The sequence below is a fragment of the Pan paniscus genome, chromosome 12 (genome assembly GCF_029289425.2).
Source record: "Pan paniscus chromosome 12, NHGRI_mPanPan1-v2.0_pri, whole genome shotgun sequence".
Lineage (NCBI taxonomy): Eukaryota > Metazoa > Chordata > Mammalia > Primates > Hominidae > Pan > Pan paniscus.
The window spans coordinates 52,448,753-52,463,978 of record NC_073261.2 but is presented as its reverse complement, the minus strand read 5'-3'; the positions used below and the strand labels follow the sequence as shown (position 1 = coordinate 52,463,978).

The 15,226-nt window shown below is 43.8% G+C and overlaps 1 protein-coding gene across 3 annotated transcripts in view; it reads left to right on the top strand.

The window, feature by feature from the left end:
- The first annotated feature begins 7,069 nt into the window (after positions 1-7,069).
- DGUOK (deoxyguanosine kinase) overlaps positions 7,070-15,226 on the top strand; it is a 32,012-nt gene continuing 23,855 nt past the window's right edge. The window contains exon 1 of one of the 3 annotated variants that reach the window (XM_008962725.4): positions 7,070-7,300. In XM_008962725.4, the coding sequence (XP_008960973.1) occupies positions 7,159-7,300 (142 nt within the window). In that variant the 5' untranslated portion in view covers positions 7,070-7,158. Of the gene's footprint in view, positions 7,301-12,148; positions 12,167-15,226 lie in introns of those variants that run through there. The other 2 variants (XM_003810360.4, XM_063594593.1) reach the window with 2 other exon arrangements.

Here is a 15,226-nt window from a genome sequence, read left to right as displayed (position 1 = left end):
CACAGTGCTAAGGACTTTTCACACATTACTTTTAATCCATGCAATAATGCTGTAAGGTAGGTGCTATCATTATACCCATATTACAGATGAGGAAATTGAGGCTCAGAGAAGTCAAGGACTTGCGAAGATCACACAGATTCCAGATTAAAATTCAAGTATCTGACTGCAAAGCTAGTGCTCCTTCTACTATGTCATCCTGTTTTCTTTTCCTTGAATAGAAGTAAGAATGAGGCTAGATGACTCTTGGGATGGGGGTAGAAACACAGGCTTTCAGTGATGTAAGTCCTTGTGCTCTAGGGCAGTTCACTAGGGAATATGAACGCAGTCGTGACATAGGCTTATGGGATGTAACATGAGGAGTTCACATACAATGTTACTGTCACTCACGTGAAGGAGGGTCACCGTGGGCTTAAGATCTCTATGATCTCTATGAGGTTGTCATTGAGGATTAGGCTGTATTTTTTTTTTTGTTTTTTTTTTTTGAGACAGAGTCTCACTCTTGCCCAGGTTGTGGTGCAGTGGTGCGATCTTGGCTCACTGCAACCTCTGCCTCCTGGGTTCAAGTGATTCTCCTGCCTCAGCCTCCTGAGTAGCTGGGATTACAGGCATGCACCACCACGCCTGGCTAATTTTTGTATTTTTAGTAGAGACGGGGTTTCACCATGTTGGCCAGTCTGGTCTTGAACTCCTGACCTCAGGTGATCTGCCCACCTTGGCCTCCCAAAGTGCTGGGATTACAGGTGTAAGCCACCGCACCTGGCCAGGTTGTATTTTGCCCCAAAATTAATTAAGAAAGGAGTAGCATCGTTAGGAAGGACATTTTCTCTCCCTCACTCTCCTGTTCCTCCTCCTCCTCCTCCTCCTCCCCTCTTTATCAATTTCCTCCCTACCCACTAGGTTAATTTTGTTTAATTTTACAAGTATTTACTGAGTTTTTGGCATCTGGAATTGCCAGGTAAGGCCACAAGGGATTTATGTTTCCAACAAAGATGATTCCTGCCCGTTAGGGTCTCACTGCATACAGGCAGAGATAGACACATGCATACAAGACAGTGACACGAAGTGAAACAAAAGCGCCTAAAAGTACTATGAGAAAATAAGGGATGATAATAATAGCTAACATGTATTCAGGCCAGGTTAAGAGTTTTTCATGGATTTCCTCAATTAATCCTCACCACAACCCTATGAGGCAGGTACTAGCATCATTTCCCATTTTATAGCTAGTTTACTGGTTACTAGGTCACCCAGCTAGTTCACCTTAGAACTAGATCCTTACATTGGGCTGCTGCACCTTTCGCCTCCCCACCTAGCAAAGTCCCAGCCTTCGTGCCCCCATCAGATCCCACCTGGTCCATGAAGCTTCCCAGACATACCCATTTGGAGACAGTGGAGTCCTGTGGTTAAGCGCAGACACCTCAATGCCAGACATTCCTTTCACCCTCCCAGCACTTGATCTCTGTGGGTGGGGTGGAATGGAGGAGCGGCTTTCATAAGCCCTTAGGGGATTTCTGTGTGAGGACCAGAAGCAGACCCTGAAATGAGGATTCCCTGCAAATGACTTATTAAAGAAGTGCTCTGAGGACAGCTGGTAAGCAGAGTGCGGGGGAGGGGGGCGCAGAAGAGGAAAGGGGAGGAAATCTGTCAAGGGGCCAATTGCAGATAAAGTCCTGGAGAGGGCAGCTTCAGCCTGGCCCCGCCCACTGGGAGCTCTGGAGTCTAAGGCTAGCCTGGTGAAGGACAGGGAGCCAGGCTTTCACAGTCCCACCTGCCAGTGGTTGGTGAGGGCGCTCCCTTGGAGGACTGAAGTCCTAGGCTTTCCACCTGTATCGGCAAAGGCCTCCTCCAAAGAAGAGCTGCAGGCTCTGGTTGCCGGAAGAGAAGGCACAGGAGGAGGCGGGAGCGATCTGAGATGTAGGGCACTGACACTGCGCTATAGAGGGGCATCCTGACCTCCACATGGAGAAGGGCAGGCTGCCCAGACCGTTCCCACAAACCCCCCGCACCCATCTGACCTCCCTTCCCCATCCTTCCACCCCTACTCCAGTCTTACTCTATTTCAAGTTTAAAAAATGCTGTCCTAGATTCTTCAATGGATATGGAGTTATCCACTGATAGAGACAGGGACAGTGGCTTGAGGAAAGTGGAAATCCAACTGGAAGTCTATTAAAGATCGACAAAAGTCAGGTGTGATGGTTCACACCAGTAATCCCAGCTACTTGGGACGCTGGAGTGGGAAGATCCTTTGAGCCTAATTCAAACCAGCCTCTGACAAGCGAGACCCTATCAGAGAGAGAGAGAGAGAGAAACAATGTCCCAGGCACTGAGGGCCTACGAAGGCAGCCATTACTTATTATGTGTTATATAATGTCTATTGGGTGGTAACTGTGTGGCAGGTGTGGCAGGTGGATTCTCTCTCTTAATCCTCACCCCCAGGTCACTGGAATCCAGAGCCCACACTGTTAACCACCTTTTGATACGTCTCCCTTTATGATTAGGTGTATCAATACAGTTCATTCAGGGGAGCAGAGCCATTATGGGTATTATGGGAATAAGGGCTTTATTACAGGAATGACACTTTCCCCAAAGACTGAAGGAGCTGGAAAAGTGAAAGTCTGCAAGGAACTGTGGGATACTCCAAGAGGAGTCACAAATGGGTGGAGGACTAGGTGAAACCTATCTGCAGGGCACCTCTGTCTGTCATAGCATTTGACTAGAAGATTTCCACAGAGGAATGGCTGACACTCCCACTCTGCCTTCCAAATCTCACCCCAGGTCCTCTTTTGGCCAACTCTAACTCAGAGCCTTGTTGGTAGGGCGTTCTGGAAGTGTACTTTCCAATTTAACCAAATCGATTTAGCACAATACAGCACATTATAAAAACTTCAAAGTAGGTGAGATATAGCTGACTAAAAATCCAGGCTGCAGAATAAAGTTTGGGCCACATTTTTGTATGTTTATCTCCCTTTTATAATGGCTGCATGACATTTTATATAATATTGGTCAGTATTTTATGTATACAGTAGCATTTAGAAACACTGGAAAAATAGTAAATCCTTCAGAGCTGCACTTCAAGGACTAAGCAGAGTGTCTGGCATGCAGTAGATGCTCAGCAAATATTGGATGAATGAATGGATGCTGAATGACTAGAGTTCTTGCAGGGCAACATTTTGCCCAGGACAAAATCGCCCAGGGGCAGGAAGTGGCCTCGTTCTCCCAGGTAAGGGGGAGGTAATTCTACTCACCGATATGCCACTACTTTCAGTCTTCTGGCTAGCACCCAAATGGGATGAAAACTCCCTGTTTACTGCTTCGAAGAGGAACTGATCACCACCTCTTTGGGGTGTCTTCTTTGCTCATGAAGATCCCCTTAATTGTACTTCCTCATGTGCAAAAGTGGGGCCCCAACCCTCTTCCTTGGCCACAGCTGATTGAACCATGATTAGATACCTGAACACAGCTGGGCCAATCAGATTCTCCCTTCTGGGAATTTGGAATTGGGACCTAAATAAATAAAAAACATTTAACAAAACAAGCATAGATAACTAAAGGGGGGTAGAAAGATTATTACTAATGAATTAAGATAACTGACAGGCAACTTAGGCAAAAGATATTTTCGTTTCTTACATTACACTCTACATCAAAAAATTTTTGAATGTTTTTAGAGGCTGGGTGCTGTGGCTCATACCTGTAATCCCAGCACTTTGGGAGGCAGAGGTGGGTGGATAACTTGAGGCCAGGAGCTTAAGAGCAGCCGGGCCAACATAGCAAAACCCCGTCTCTACTAAAAATACAAAAAATTAGTCGGGCATGGCACATGCCTGTAATCCCAGCTACTTGGGGGGCTGAAGCATGAGAATCGCTTGAATCTAGGAGATGGAGGTTGCAGTGAGCCAAGGTTGCCCCACTGCACTCCAGCCTGGGCAAGAGACTCTGTCTCAACACAAGAAAAGAAAAGAAAAGAAAAGAAAAGAAAAGAAAAGAAAAGAAAAGAAGCAAACCACAGAGATAAAATATTCACAAAGGACTCATCCAGAATATTTGAAGAATAAGACAAACAAAAGACAACCAATAGAAAAATGGACATAAGACTTCAACAGAGGATACTGAAATGACCAATAAACATACAAAAAGATGTTTGACTTCATTAATCTTCAGGAAAATGCAAATTAAAACCACAATAAGTTATAATTACACACAGCAAAATGGATAAAATTTAAAAAGCTGACAATATCAACTGTTGGTAAGAATGTGGGAAAACCAGAACTCTCTCTCACTGATGATGGCAATGTCAACTAGAACAAACACTGTGGAACTATCTACTATTTGGGAATATCTATCAAAGCTGAGCATATATATGTAACTTATCACACAGCAGTTCCAGTCTTACTTATACACCCAAGAGAAATGCATACTTCTTTTTACCAGAAGACATGTACAAGAATATTTACCGCAACACTATTCATTATGGCTCAAATCTAGAAACTTCCGAGTACATTGTGGTATAGTGACATTGTGGAATACTATACAGCAATGAGAATGAGTGAACTACAACTAATACATTCAACCTGGATGAATCTCACAGATATGTTAAATAAAAGAAGTATTTACTATATAATTCCATTTATATAAAGAAAACGCAAAACTAATCTCTACTGTTGAAGTCAGGCTAATGGTTATCTTTGAGGGATAGTAACTGGCAACGAATATGGGGGATTCTGGAGATGCGGATAATGCTGTTTCTTGATCTGAATCCAGGTAACAGTCATTCCATTTGTGAAAACTTCACTGAACTGTACACTTACAACACATCCTCTTTTCCTCACTACATACTATGCTTCACCATAATTTTTTTTTTTTTTTTTTTTTTTTTTTTTTTTTTTTTTTTGAGACGGAGCGCAGTGGCGCGATCTCGGCTCACTGCAAGCTCCGCCTCCCCGGTTCAGGCCATTCTCCTGCCTCAGCCTCCTGAGTAGCTGGGACTACAGGAGCCCACCACCACACTCCGCTTTTTTTTTTTCTCTCTCTTTAGTAGAGACAGGGTTTCACCATGTTAGCCAGGATGGTCTTGATCTCCTGACCTTGTGATCCGCCCTCGTCAGCCTCCCAAAGTGCTGGGATTACAGGCGTGAGCCACCGCGCCAGGCCACTTCACCATAAAATTTTTAAAAATAATTTTTAGGAGCTCTGTTACTGGTGGAGGTTGCCCAGGTTCTTGGCATTTTGAACAAAGAATTGGACAAAACGTACAAAGGAAGGAAACAATGAAGCAACAAAAGCACAGATTTATTGTACATCAAAGAACACTCCTTGCGGTAGGAAGGGCCCAAGCAAGCAGCAATTACAGAATTTTCTGGGGTTTAAATACCTTCTAGAGGTTTCCCATTGGTTACCTGGTGTACACCCTATGTAAATGAAGTAGTGGCCAGCGATCAGTCTGATTGGTTGCAGGAGGGGACCACTCAGAGGCTGAAGTAAAGTTACGAAGTTATACCCCATGCAACTAAAGACTTGGCCTGCCACCAGCCTGACTAGATTGCCCGCGGGGACCAGTCAGAGGTACTTTCAATTTTTTATCTGCCACCCAGAAGAGGGATTAGCTTCTGGTCCTTTTGTTACTTGGGCTAGAAAGTTGGGGTTTTCCTTTTGATTTAGTTCTAGGAAGTCAGCCTGAATCGGCCTTAGGTTCCCTGTCTCCAGACCCTATTTTCCTGCCTCGTAGCTTTTAGGAGATTAATGCCTGCCTGCAGACAACTTCCTCATTTAACTTTCACAACACCCCTGAGGCAGCAAGATCCTGGCGAGACAGAGAGCCTCTCAAGCTTTTTTGGATGAATATTTTCCAAGTCTGAGTTTACATAGGTAAAGAAATGTAAGCAGTTTTTTTTTTTTTTTTTTTTTTAACAGAAGTGGCTGCTGGAGTGGAGATGGGAATGGGTAGGACTTTAGCCGCTCCAGTAGCCATTAACGCCCCACCCTGGTTATCCTTTAAAAATTCGATTTAAAAAAAAGTTCTTAATATATAAACATGACCTCAGCCATCCTATATATACATCAACATAAGAAAAAGGTCCCGTGCTTTTTATGGGAACAGCTTCAAGACAGGTATCCCAGCCCCCGGCCCCTCCCCAGCCCCCGGCCCCTCCCCAGCCCCCTTGCAATCAGATCCTTGTCTTCTAAAACCTGCCACACCTAAGAGCGCTGCCTGAAGGCCGGTTTGGCCTGTTGACTCCTGGTTTTGACTGTTGGTGATTTAAGCGATTGGAACTGGAAGCACCATTTGACAACATTTTGTAAATCATTACTTCTGAGGTTGTTATGACGACGGGGTGTGGCAGTCCGGCTTCACCTGTGGCAGCAGCTTAGGTCCCTGCCCTCCTGCAGAGCACACTTCACCGACAGCAGGACTCAGGTTTTATACAAGTCTCTACTCGCCATTGCTTACGTCCAAGAACCCAACCTAACAGGTTTAAACGATTTCCAGTCACATACCTGAGCCACCACCACCTTATCCTGAAGGGATTTTTGGGTATAATGCAAATCGATTGACCGAACATTTATTTACTTATTCAAGACACAAACTAAGAGATGGGGTGTAACTGATTATCTAATTTGTTAATTTAGTCAATAATATGCCAGCATTGTGCAGGGAATTACAGGGAATAGGAAAAAGTTAAATTTCTGTAAATCATCAGATTGAGTCATTTTCCTACTTTAAAACTTCCATTTTCTTCCGATATTAAAATAAAAACCAGACAACAAGCACCTGGGGGGGGGAAATCCCCTCTTAAAATTACAATTTCTATTTTTAATTTTGTCTTGTTATAAAATTTATTTTAAAGTTATACAAAAATGAGGTGGTTGGATTGTAGAATTACGTCTTTTAAAATGTTATTTGTCCAATGAACAAAAACCACTCGCACCGCAACTCCTTTTACTATCAAATTCTGCACCGTTGCAAAACTTCCTTCACTCAACGCTTCTTTACAAACATCGCGATAGCGGAGCGGTCTCTTGGGCGCACCCCGTCGCATGTTCAACCCCACCCACTTCCTGTCTGACGATCTCCTTACGTCAACGGTACGCTGGAGCGAGTGAGCAGCGATACCTAGGGCGGAAGTGCTCTCGGCGGAAGTGATAGCTGTGCGCATCGTGGGTGGGATGGCCGTGGGCCGCCTCTTTCTAAGTCGGCTTCGAGCACCCTTCAGTTCCATGGCCAAGAGCCCACTCGAGGGCGTTTCCTCCTCCAGAGGCCTGCACGCGGGGCGCGGGCCCCGAAGGCTCTCCATCGAAGGCAACATTGGTAAGGGCCGGAAAGCGGCTGCCAAGCCTTGGCCTCCGCCACGCAGGCGACAGAGGCTGGGAAAGGAGCTGGGCCCGGAATGGCCTGCGTCTGATGCGGCCGGCCTCTCTTTCTGGGCTGCGAGGAGAGCCTTTCCCCTCGCAAAGTGCACTGTGTATCTTTGCCTCCTTGTTTTTAGGATATCGGGCCTCAGTACCCGCCCACAGGGACATATTTGTTGGGGCATAAAAGCCACGCAGTTAGTGGATAGGACAAGAATTGTATTAGCTGTTTGTAATAGATCGAAATTGAAGCGACAAGCGGGTGCAGTTTATTTGTTCTCCTAGATAGGGTTGCCATATTTAGCAGAAATTAAAAATAATATCCAGTTAAAATAGAATTTAAGATAACGAATAATTTTTAGTGTGTGTCCAATGCAATATTTGGGACATCCTTACAGCAAAACAACAACGAAATCACTCATTGAAAGTTCAAATTTAACTGTGTCCTGTATTTTATCTGGCAACCCTATTCGAAGAGAGTTCCTAAACTTCAGTCGTTCAAATACCACATTCACAATTTTTGCCCTGTGCCTGTGCTAGTTGCATAATAATTTCTTAAGGCTTTTCTTAGAAGAACCTCACTTTTTAAACTTAAAAACATGTATTAAATTAAAAATTATTTTGTTAAAAGAGTGAGATCCAGTATCTTGAATAAAAAGTAGTCAGAAAGCAAAATGAAGGCAAAGCATTTCGATTTAATATTAATAAATTCTGACTTGATACTTTTATCTACCAAGTCACTGAGCCCCTAAAAGGGGCTTAGCAAGTGTTGAGTACTGAAGACGTAGCAGCAAACTGAGAATTTCTTTTTTTATTCATTCAACAAATCACCTTTTGAGCCACTTCCATATGCCAGCACTGTTCTTGGCCTGGAGAATACAGCTGTGAATAGAACAAATAAAAATCTCTGCTCTCATGGAACTCAAGTAGGGAGAGATGGACAATAAACAACATAAATTAAGCAAGGTGAACAATATGTTAGAGAGTAATAAGTATGATGGAGAAAAATTAGGGATGAAGAATTGAGGGAAGTTTTTATTTTATTTTATTTGAGATGGAGTTTTGCTCTTGTTACCCAGGCTGGAGTGCAATGATACGATCTCGACTCACTGCAACCTCTGCCTCCCTGGTTCAAGCGATTCTCCTGCCTCAGCCTCCCGAATAGCTGGGATTAGGGGCACCCGCCACCACACCCAGTTAATTTTTGTTTTATTAGTAGAGACAGGGTTTCACCATGTTGGCCAGGCTGGTCTCGAACTCCTAACCTCAGGTGATCCGCCTGCCTCGGCCTCCCAAAGTGCTGGGATTATAGGCGTTAGCCACTGCACCTGGCCGAAGTTGTCATTTTAAATAAAATAAGCAAGGTCTCACTGAGAAGGTGACATCTGAGCAAAAAACTGAAGATGAGGGAGCAAATCACGTGGATACCTGGGAGAAGAATCTTCTAGGCAGAGTGAAGAGCAGTTGGAAAGGCCCTGAGGTGGAAAGTGTGTTCGGGGAATAGGAGGGAAATCGTTGTGACTGAAGTCGAGTGAGCAAGGACAGGAGGGAAATTAGGGCAAAAGCCCAAGGGGTGGCCAGATTTTATAGGCCTTATCATGGGTTTTTAATCTTACCGAGATGGGCAGCCATTGGAAGGTTTGAGGAGTCAAGTGACAGTTTTACTTAGATTATAAAAAGATCACTGTGGCTGATACGTTGAAAGTAAAGAGTGTTAAGTGGTATTGCAATAATTATAGTATTGTGAAAAGTGGAAGTGGTGAGACGTGATTGGATTCTAGTTATACGTTAACAAAAATTGAGTTACATTTTAAGTAAAATTTAACAGTGGAAGTGGTGAGAAATGATTGGGTTCTAGTTATATTTTAAGGTAGGGCCAATTGGATTTGGTGACAGGTTGAATGCAGAGTGTAAGGTAAAGAGAGGGGCCAATGATGACTCCAATTATTTTGACTTGAGTACTTGAAAGATAGACTCCCGATTTTCTTTTATTTCCTCCTTTCCTTCTTCCTCCGCTCCCCTCGCTTCCCCTCCTTTGGTGGGGTCTTGCCTTGTTGCCAGGCTAGAATACAGTGATGCAATTGCATCTCACTGCAGCCTGCCTCCCAGGCTCAAGCCATCCTCCCACCTTAGCCTCTTTGAGTAGCTGGATCCACAGGTGTTTGCCACTATGCGTGGCTAATTTTGTATATTTTTTGTAGAGACAGGGTCTCACTATATTTTCCAGGCTGGTCTTGAACTCCTGGGCTCAACTGATCCTCCTGCCTTGGCTTCCCAAAGTGCTGGGATTACAGAAGTGAGCCTTGGTTTTAAGCATGTTAGGTTTTTACATGCCTATTAATATCCAAGTAGAGGTGTTGAATAGGTAATTAGATACGTAAGTTCAGAATTAGGGTCTCCCCGGACTGGAGCTGTAAATGTAGGTGGTATTTAATGCCAGAGACTATGTGTTGATGGAAAGGACTGAGCCCTGAGCATGCAAATATTATGAAACTGGGGAGATGGGAAGGAATAAGCAGAGACTGAGAAGGAATGCCCACTGAGGTAGGAGAAAAAAACAAAAGAGAATGATATCCTGGAAGCCAAGTGAAGAAGGTATTCAGTGGGAGGGAATGATCAGCTGTGTTATACTGTTTAAGTAAATGAAGGTCTTTGGTGAACTTGAAAAGAACAGTTTTAGGAGTGTTGGGAGTGAAAGCCTAATTGGTATAGGTTCAAGGAGAATGGGAGGTGAGGAGAGTGGGTTAAGATAACTGGAAGTTTTTAGAAAGGGAAGTCATGGGGTGGTAGCTGAAATTAGAAGAGGGTGTGAGTGTTTAACATTTTTAATTTTCTTTTTGTGAAAAGAATTAGAGTATGTTTTTAAGTTGACAGAAGTGGTCTAGTGGAAAGGAGGAAAATTGGTAAATCGGGACAGAGGATAGAATTGCTGGAGTGATTTTTAAGCAAGAAAGAATGGAATCTATTGCCCAGTGGGAAATAATTTAGCCTTAGCTAGGAGCACAATTCATCCCTAGTAACAGGCGTGATGGCAAAATATATGAGCACCAACTTCAGAGGGTGTGGTGGGAACTTGGGAAGGTCTTGGTTGTGTCTGTTTTCAGAGTGAAATAGGAAGAAAGGTCATCAGCTAAGAGTGAATGTAGAGACAGAAGATATGAAATACTCTAGTGAATAAGCAAGAGAAATGTTGAATTACTGGGTACCATTTAGGTCCCACTTGGAGTTAGTGGTCATGAATTTAAAGTGAGACCAGTCACCATGGCTGTGTGTTTTTCTCCAGCCAAATCCGAAACATTGAAAGGAATGGGAAGGGAGAGTCCTGCTATTTGCCTGATGATGTTGTTATTTAAATATGATGTTTTGTACTGTACTTTGAGAAACACACCCCTAAAGGAAGCTCTGTCCTCAAATCCCAGAGAGAGAACAGGGTATATCACAAAGTAAGTACTTAGGACAGGTCATCAGATAAGGTTTGAACTCCCTCTATTTTCCTGACCTTTGCTTCTTAACCTTGTCAAATTTCTCTGCTTCTTCCTTGCTTTCTCGTGCAACAGAGGCTTACTGAGTGAGGACTAAGAGTCCACTCATGCTGAGCACAGCAGTGAATGGGATACAGCTCCTGTCCTTCAAGGAGCTCACAACTCACAACTAAGTAGGAGAAAGAAAACAGACTCGACATAATTTTCTTTTCTTTTTTTTTTTTTTTTTTGAGACAGTCTTGCTCTGGCACCCAGGCTGCAGTGCAGTGGTGTGATCTTGGCTCACTGCAGCCTCCGCCTCCCAGGTTCACGCCATTCTCCTGCCTCAGGCTCCCAAGTAGCTGGGACTACAGGCGCCCGCCACCATGCCCAGCTAATTTCTTCTATTTTTTAGTAGAGACGGGGTTTCACCATGTTAGCCAGGATGATCTCAATCTCCTGACCTCGTGATCCGCCAGCCTCGGCCTCCCAAAGTGCTGGGATTACAGGCGTGAGCCACCGCGCCTGGCCGACTCGACATAATTTTCATACTGTGTGGTGAGATTCGTGATTGGGCATGGAAAGCCAGAATCTCTGGGGTAGGAATTCCCAAGAGGAAGAAGAGGAAAAAGTGTTTCAGCCATAGAAAGCAACATGTGCCAAGGTGGTGAAGCCTGAAGAAACACATGCAGTTTTGTGGGTTTTTTTTTTTTTTTTTTTTTTTTTTTTTCGAGATGGAGTCTCATTCTGTCACCCAGGCTGGAGTGCAGTGGTGTGATCTCATCTCACTGCAACCTCCGCTTCCCAGGTTCAAGTGATTCTCCTGTCTCAGCCTCCCAAGTAGCTGAGACTACAGGCATGTGCCACCACGCCTAGCTAACACATGCAGTTTTAATGAAAGAGAAGTAGTTGGATGTGCCTGGAGTTGAAGGGACCTGTGAAAGGGTGGCAGAACAAGAGGTTGGAAGGGTGGGATTTGCCATATGTCGAAGAGCCTTGTGGACCATGCTAGTTTATCCTGTTGGCAGTGGGAGGCTGTTGAACACTTGAAGCCAGTGTGTGCCATGACTAGATTAATTTAAAAAAGGAAACTGTGTAGGATGAGAAAGAAAGCTCCATAAAACAGGCATTTTCTTTGTATATTTTGTTTGCTGCGGTACCCATAGTGCCTTGCATCCAGTTTGTTGGATGAATGAATAGATGAATTGGAACAGAGTTGAGTCTGTGCACTAGTTTTGTGGCTATTGGAGTAATTGGAGGGAGGAAAGATGCAGGCCTGAATAGAAGAACTGGAGAGACAGAGAAGTGATGGTTTCAGAGAGATTTTGGAAGCGGGATTGACAGGATGTGGTGGCCACTTGGAGGTGAGGTATGAGGAGGAGTAGAGGAGGGTGACACTGAGGTTCATGAGGATGGGAATAAAGGAAGAGGCGGTCTGGGGAGGTTAGAGTGATATGTTTTGTATGAGGTGCCTGTGAGACATAGAGGTGTTCTGAGACAGATTGGAATATGTGCCTGAAGTCAAGAGAGTCCGGAGATGGGTGCGGAGATTTCAGATGTGGAAGTTGTTGACTGGAGGGTAGAGGGGTAGTTGGTGAAGCCTTGGAAGTAAATGCAATTGCCCAAGAAAAGGGTGATGCGAAGTGGAATGGGAGGACCTAATCTGACTCTTTTTACTTTCATCTCCCACTACTCTTCATCACCCCACACACCCTGATGACTCTCCCTAGACAGAATTAGTCACTGCCTCCTCTGTGGGCTGACATAACATTTTGTACCTACAACTGCTGCAGCACTTGAGTTCTGCTGAGCTTGTTTGCACATTCACCACCTTCCTTGGGCTCTGACCACTCAGTGTGCTGTTCATCTTTGTATTGCTGACGCCTAACCCCCGCCTTGACCCAGTGTACTCAGTACTGACCAGATTCTTGAATCCTGTGCTGTGATATCCATGTGGAAGTTAGGCATTGGTACCCACACAGGGAATGTATTAAACTGCTTTTTAAATCAAGAGTGATCATCTTCTCTAATCACAGGTAACATCCTCAAGCAAATCAGAATGAGAGCACCCATTCAGGAAACCTGAACAGGGAAGGTGAACCCCTGTCCTGACCAAAATTGGGTATGTTTAGAGGGCTTTTCTTGTATTCCTTCTGCTCTAAGCCCTATTATTCTGATCCTGAAGGTGCAGACAGCGGCATGTAAGGAAAATTGATCAGTGAAGTAGCAACTAATGGCATCTAGCATGACTTACGAAGCCATATAAGATGTGTGATTGAAAGTCAAAAGCTTGGTACCTAGAACCCCTGAAAATCTAAAAAATAAAACACCTAGCCTGTCTTTTAAGACTGTTCATCCCTACAGTGTATTATCATCTTCTTGTGATTATCTTACGATTACAAGCCTAAATTGAAGAAAAGATTGCTGTATGAAATCTCACTGTCAGTGAGTCATCTCAGCATTTTTACCTTATTTTCAAAGACCCAACCAGAAAAGAGGAAATTCTTTTGCACTTTTCAATCAAGAAACTTAAACATAAAGCAGTAGAGGGCTTCCCTAATAACATGTTTCCTCCAGCATTCAAAATTAGTGACTTCACATCACTAATATGTGTCTTACTTATTTTGAGTATAAATGATTGGGCAAAGAATCCTTGGGAAAAAATAGCCTATTTATTTCAAATACTGTATAGTGGATTCTCTGTGCCTGTGACTCACCTCCTTCCCTCCATCACTGTTCTCATACTCAGGATGCAAAGGTTCAGTCTCTGTCTTCAAAAGTGAGCTCCCAGTCTAGCTGGAGGGAGTGATGAGTGAACAAATAATTACAGTGTAATCCTTTGGTAAACCAGAGCAGGCAGTAATTAACTCTGCCTAGAGATGAAGTGGCGCTGGAGAGAGTTCAAGGAGGCTTCACAGAGAAGGTGGCAGTGGAAAGCTGAATCACCTGGTAGGCAAGGCAGGGAGGAGGGGATGTCAGATCAGTGAGGGTCTTTTGTGCTGAACAGATGAGTTTGGATCATAGGAAGGTGTGAGAAAATTTTTTGCCTTTTTTTTTCGTAAACAGTTTTTCATGAAAAAAGTCATCAAAGTAAAATGTATTAAGTTTTTTTTAAGCCTGCTGACTGATTTTTATTAACTTTGCCTAGAATGCCTTTAAGCTTGGAGCCTGTGTGATCCTGGGTACTCAGTCTTGGGGTTGGAATATAACTTGAGGGCAAGCGCTCAGCCTAGATCATCATTTCAGTTATAGTACTTACCTCTGAGTAGCTGCTCCATAAACATTTGTTGATTGAATGAGTGAGTGAATGAATGCAGCATCAAATACAGTATCTGAAATAAAGACTTCAATTTTTTTTGGAAGGACTTTTTAAAAAAGACATTAGACAGTTTTATATGTTCTGACTTTGTTGGATTTGGGTAAAAGATTTCAGAATTGGATTTTTTTTCTCATGTTTTTCATCTTGTTCAGGAGATGAAAATGCCTAGAGGTGATAAATATAGGCTCCTATGAAATACAGCTGTATTAGACGTAAAATAATGGGATCTGTTATTTTGGGTATTACATCATATGCTATCTTGCTACTAGATATTAGCATTACATAGCTATGGTAGGCATTGTCAGTTTATAGAAAATTTTGTGGGGAGAAAAAAACATGCCTTAGGAAAAGATGAGTGGTAACAACAGAACTCTTTGTCCCAGCTTGTGGAATGAGAATAGTGGAGCTAATGAAAATCAACATGTTGAAGTAATATACTCTTAAGAAAGTGCCTTCCACCTTTTTTTAAAGTTGTGGCATTATAACAACAGAGAACACTGGTGGCCAGGGTCCTAAGGGAAGGTTTGATGCTGCTTGTAAGTTCCGATACCTTCCAAAATTCATAATACTGAGAGCATATTGAAAGACAGGCTGGGCGATGTGGCTGACGCCTGTCATCCCAGCACTTTGGGAGGCTGAGGCGGGCAGATCACCTGAGGTCAGGAGTTCAGGACCAGCCTGGCCAACATGGCGAAACCCTGTCTCTACTAAAAATACAAAAATTAGTCAGGTGTGGTGGCACGTGCTTATAGTCCCAGTTACTTGGGAGGCTGAGAGGCTGGAGAATCAGTTGAACCCGGGAGTTGGAAGTTGCAGTGAGCTGAGATCACCCCACTGTACTCCAGCCTGGGCAATAGAGCAAGACTCTGTCTCAAAAAAAAAAAAAAAAAAAAAGGAAAGAAGGATAACAGCAGTGGCCCGGCGCAGTGGCTCACGCCTGTAATCCCAACACTTTGGGAGACCAAGGCAGGCGGATCGCTTGAACTCAGGAGTTTGAGACCAACCTGGGCAACATGGTGAAACCCTGTATCTGCCAAAAATACAAAAATTAGCCGGGCGTGGTGGCACACACCTGTAGTGGTCCCAGCTACTCAAGAGGCTGAGG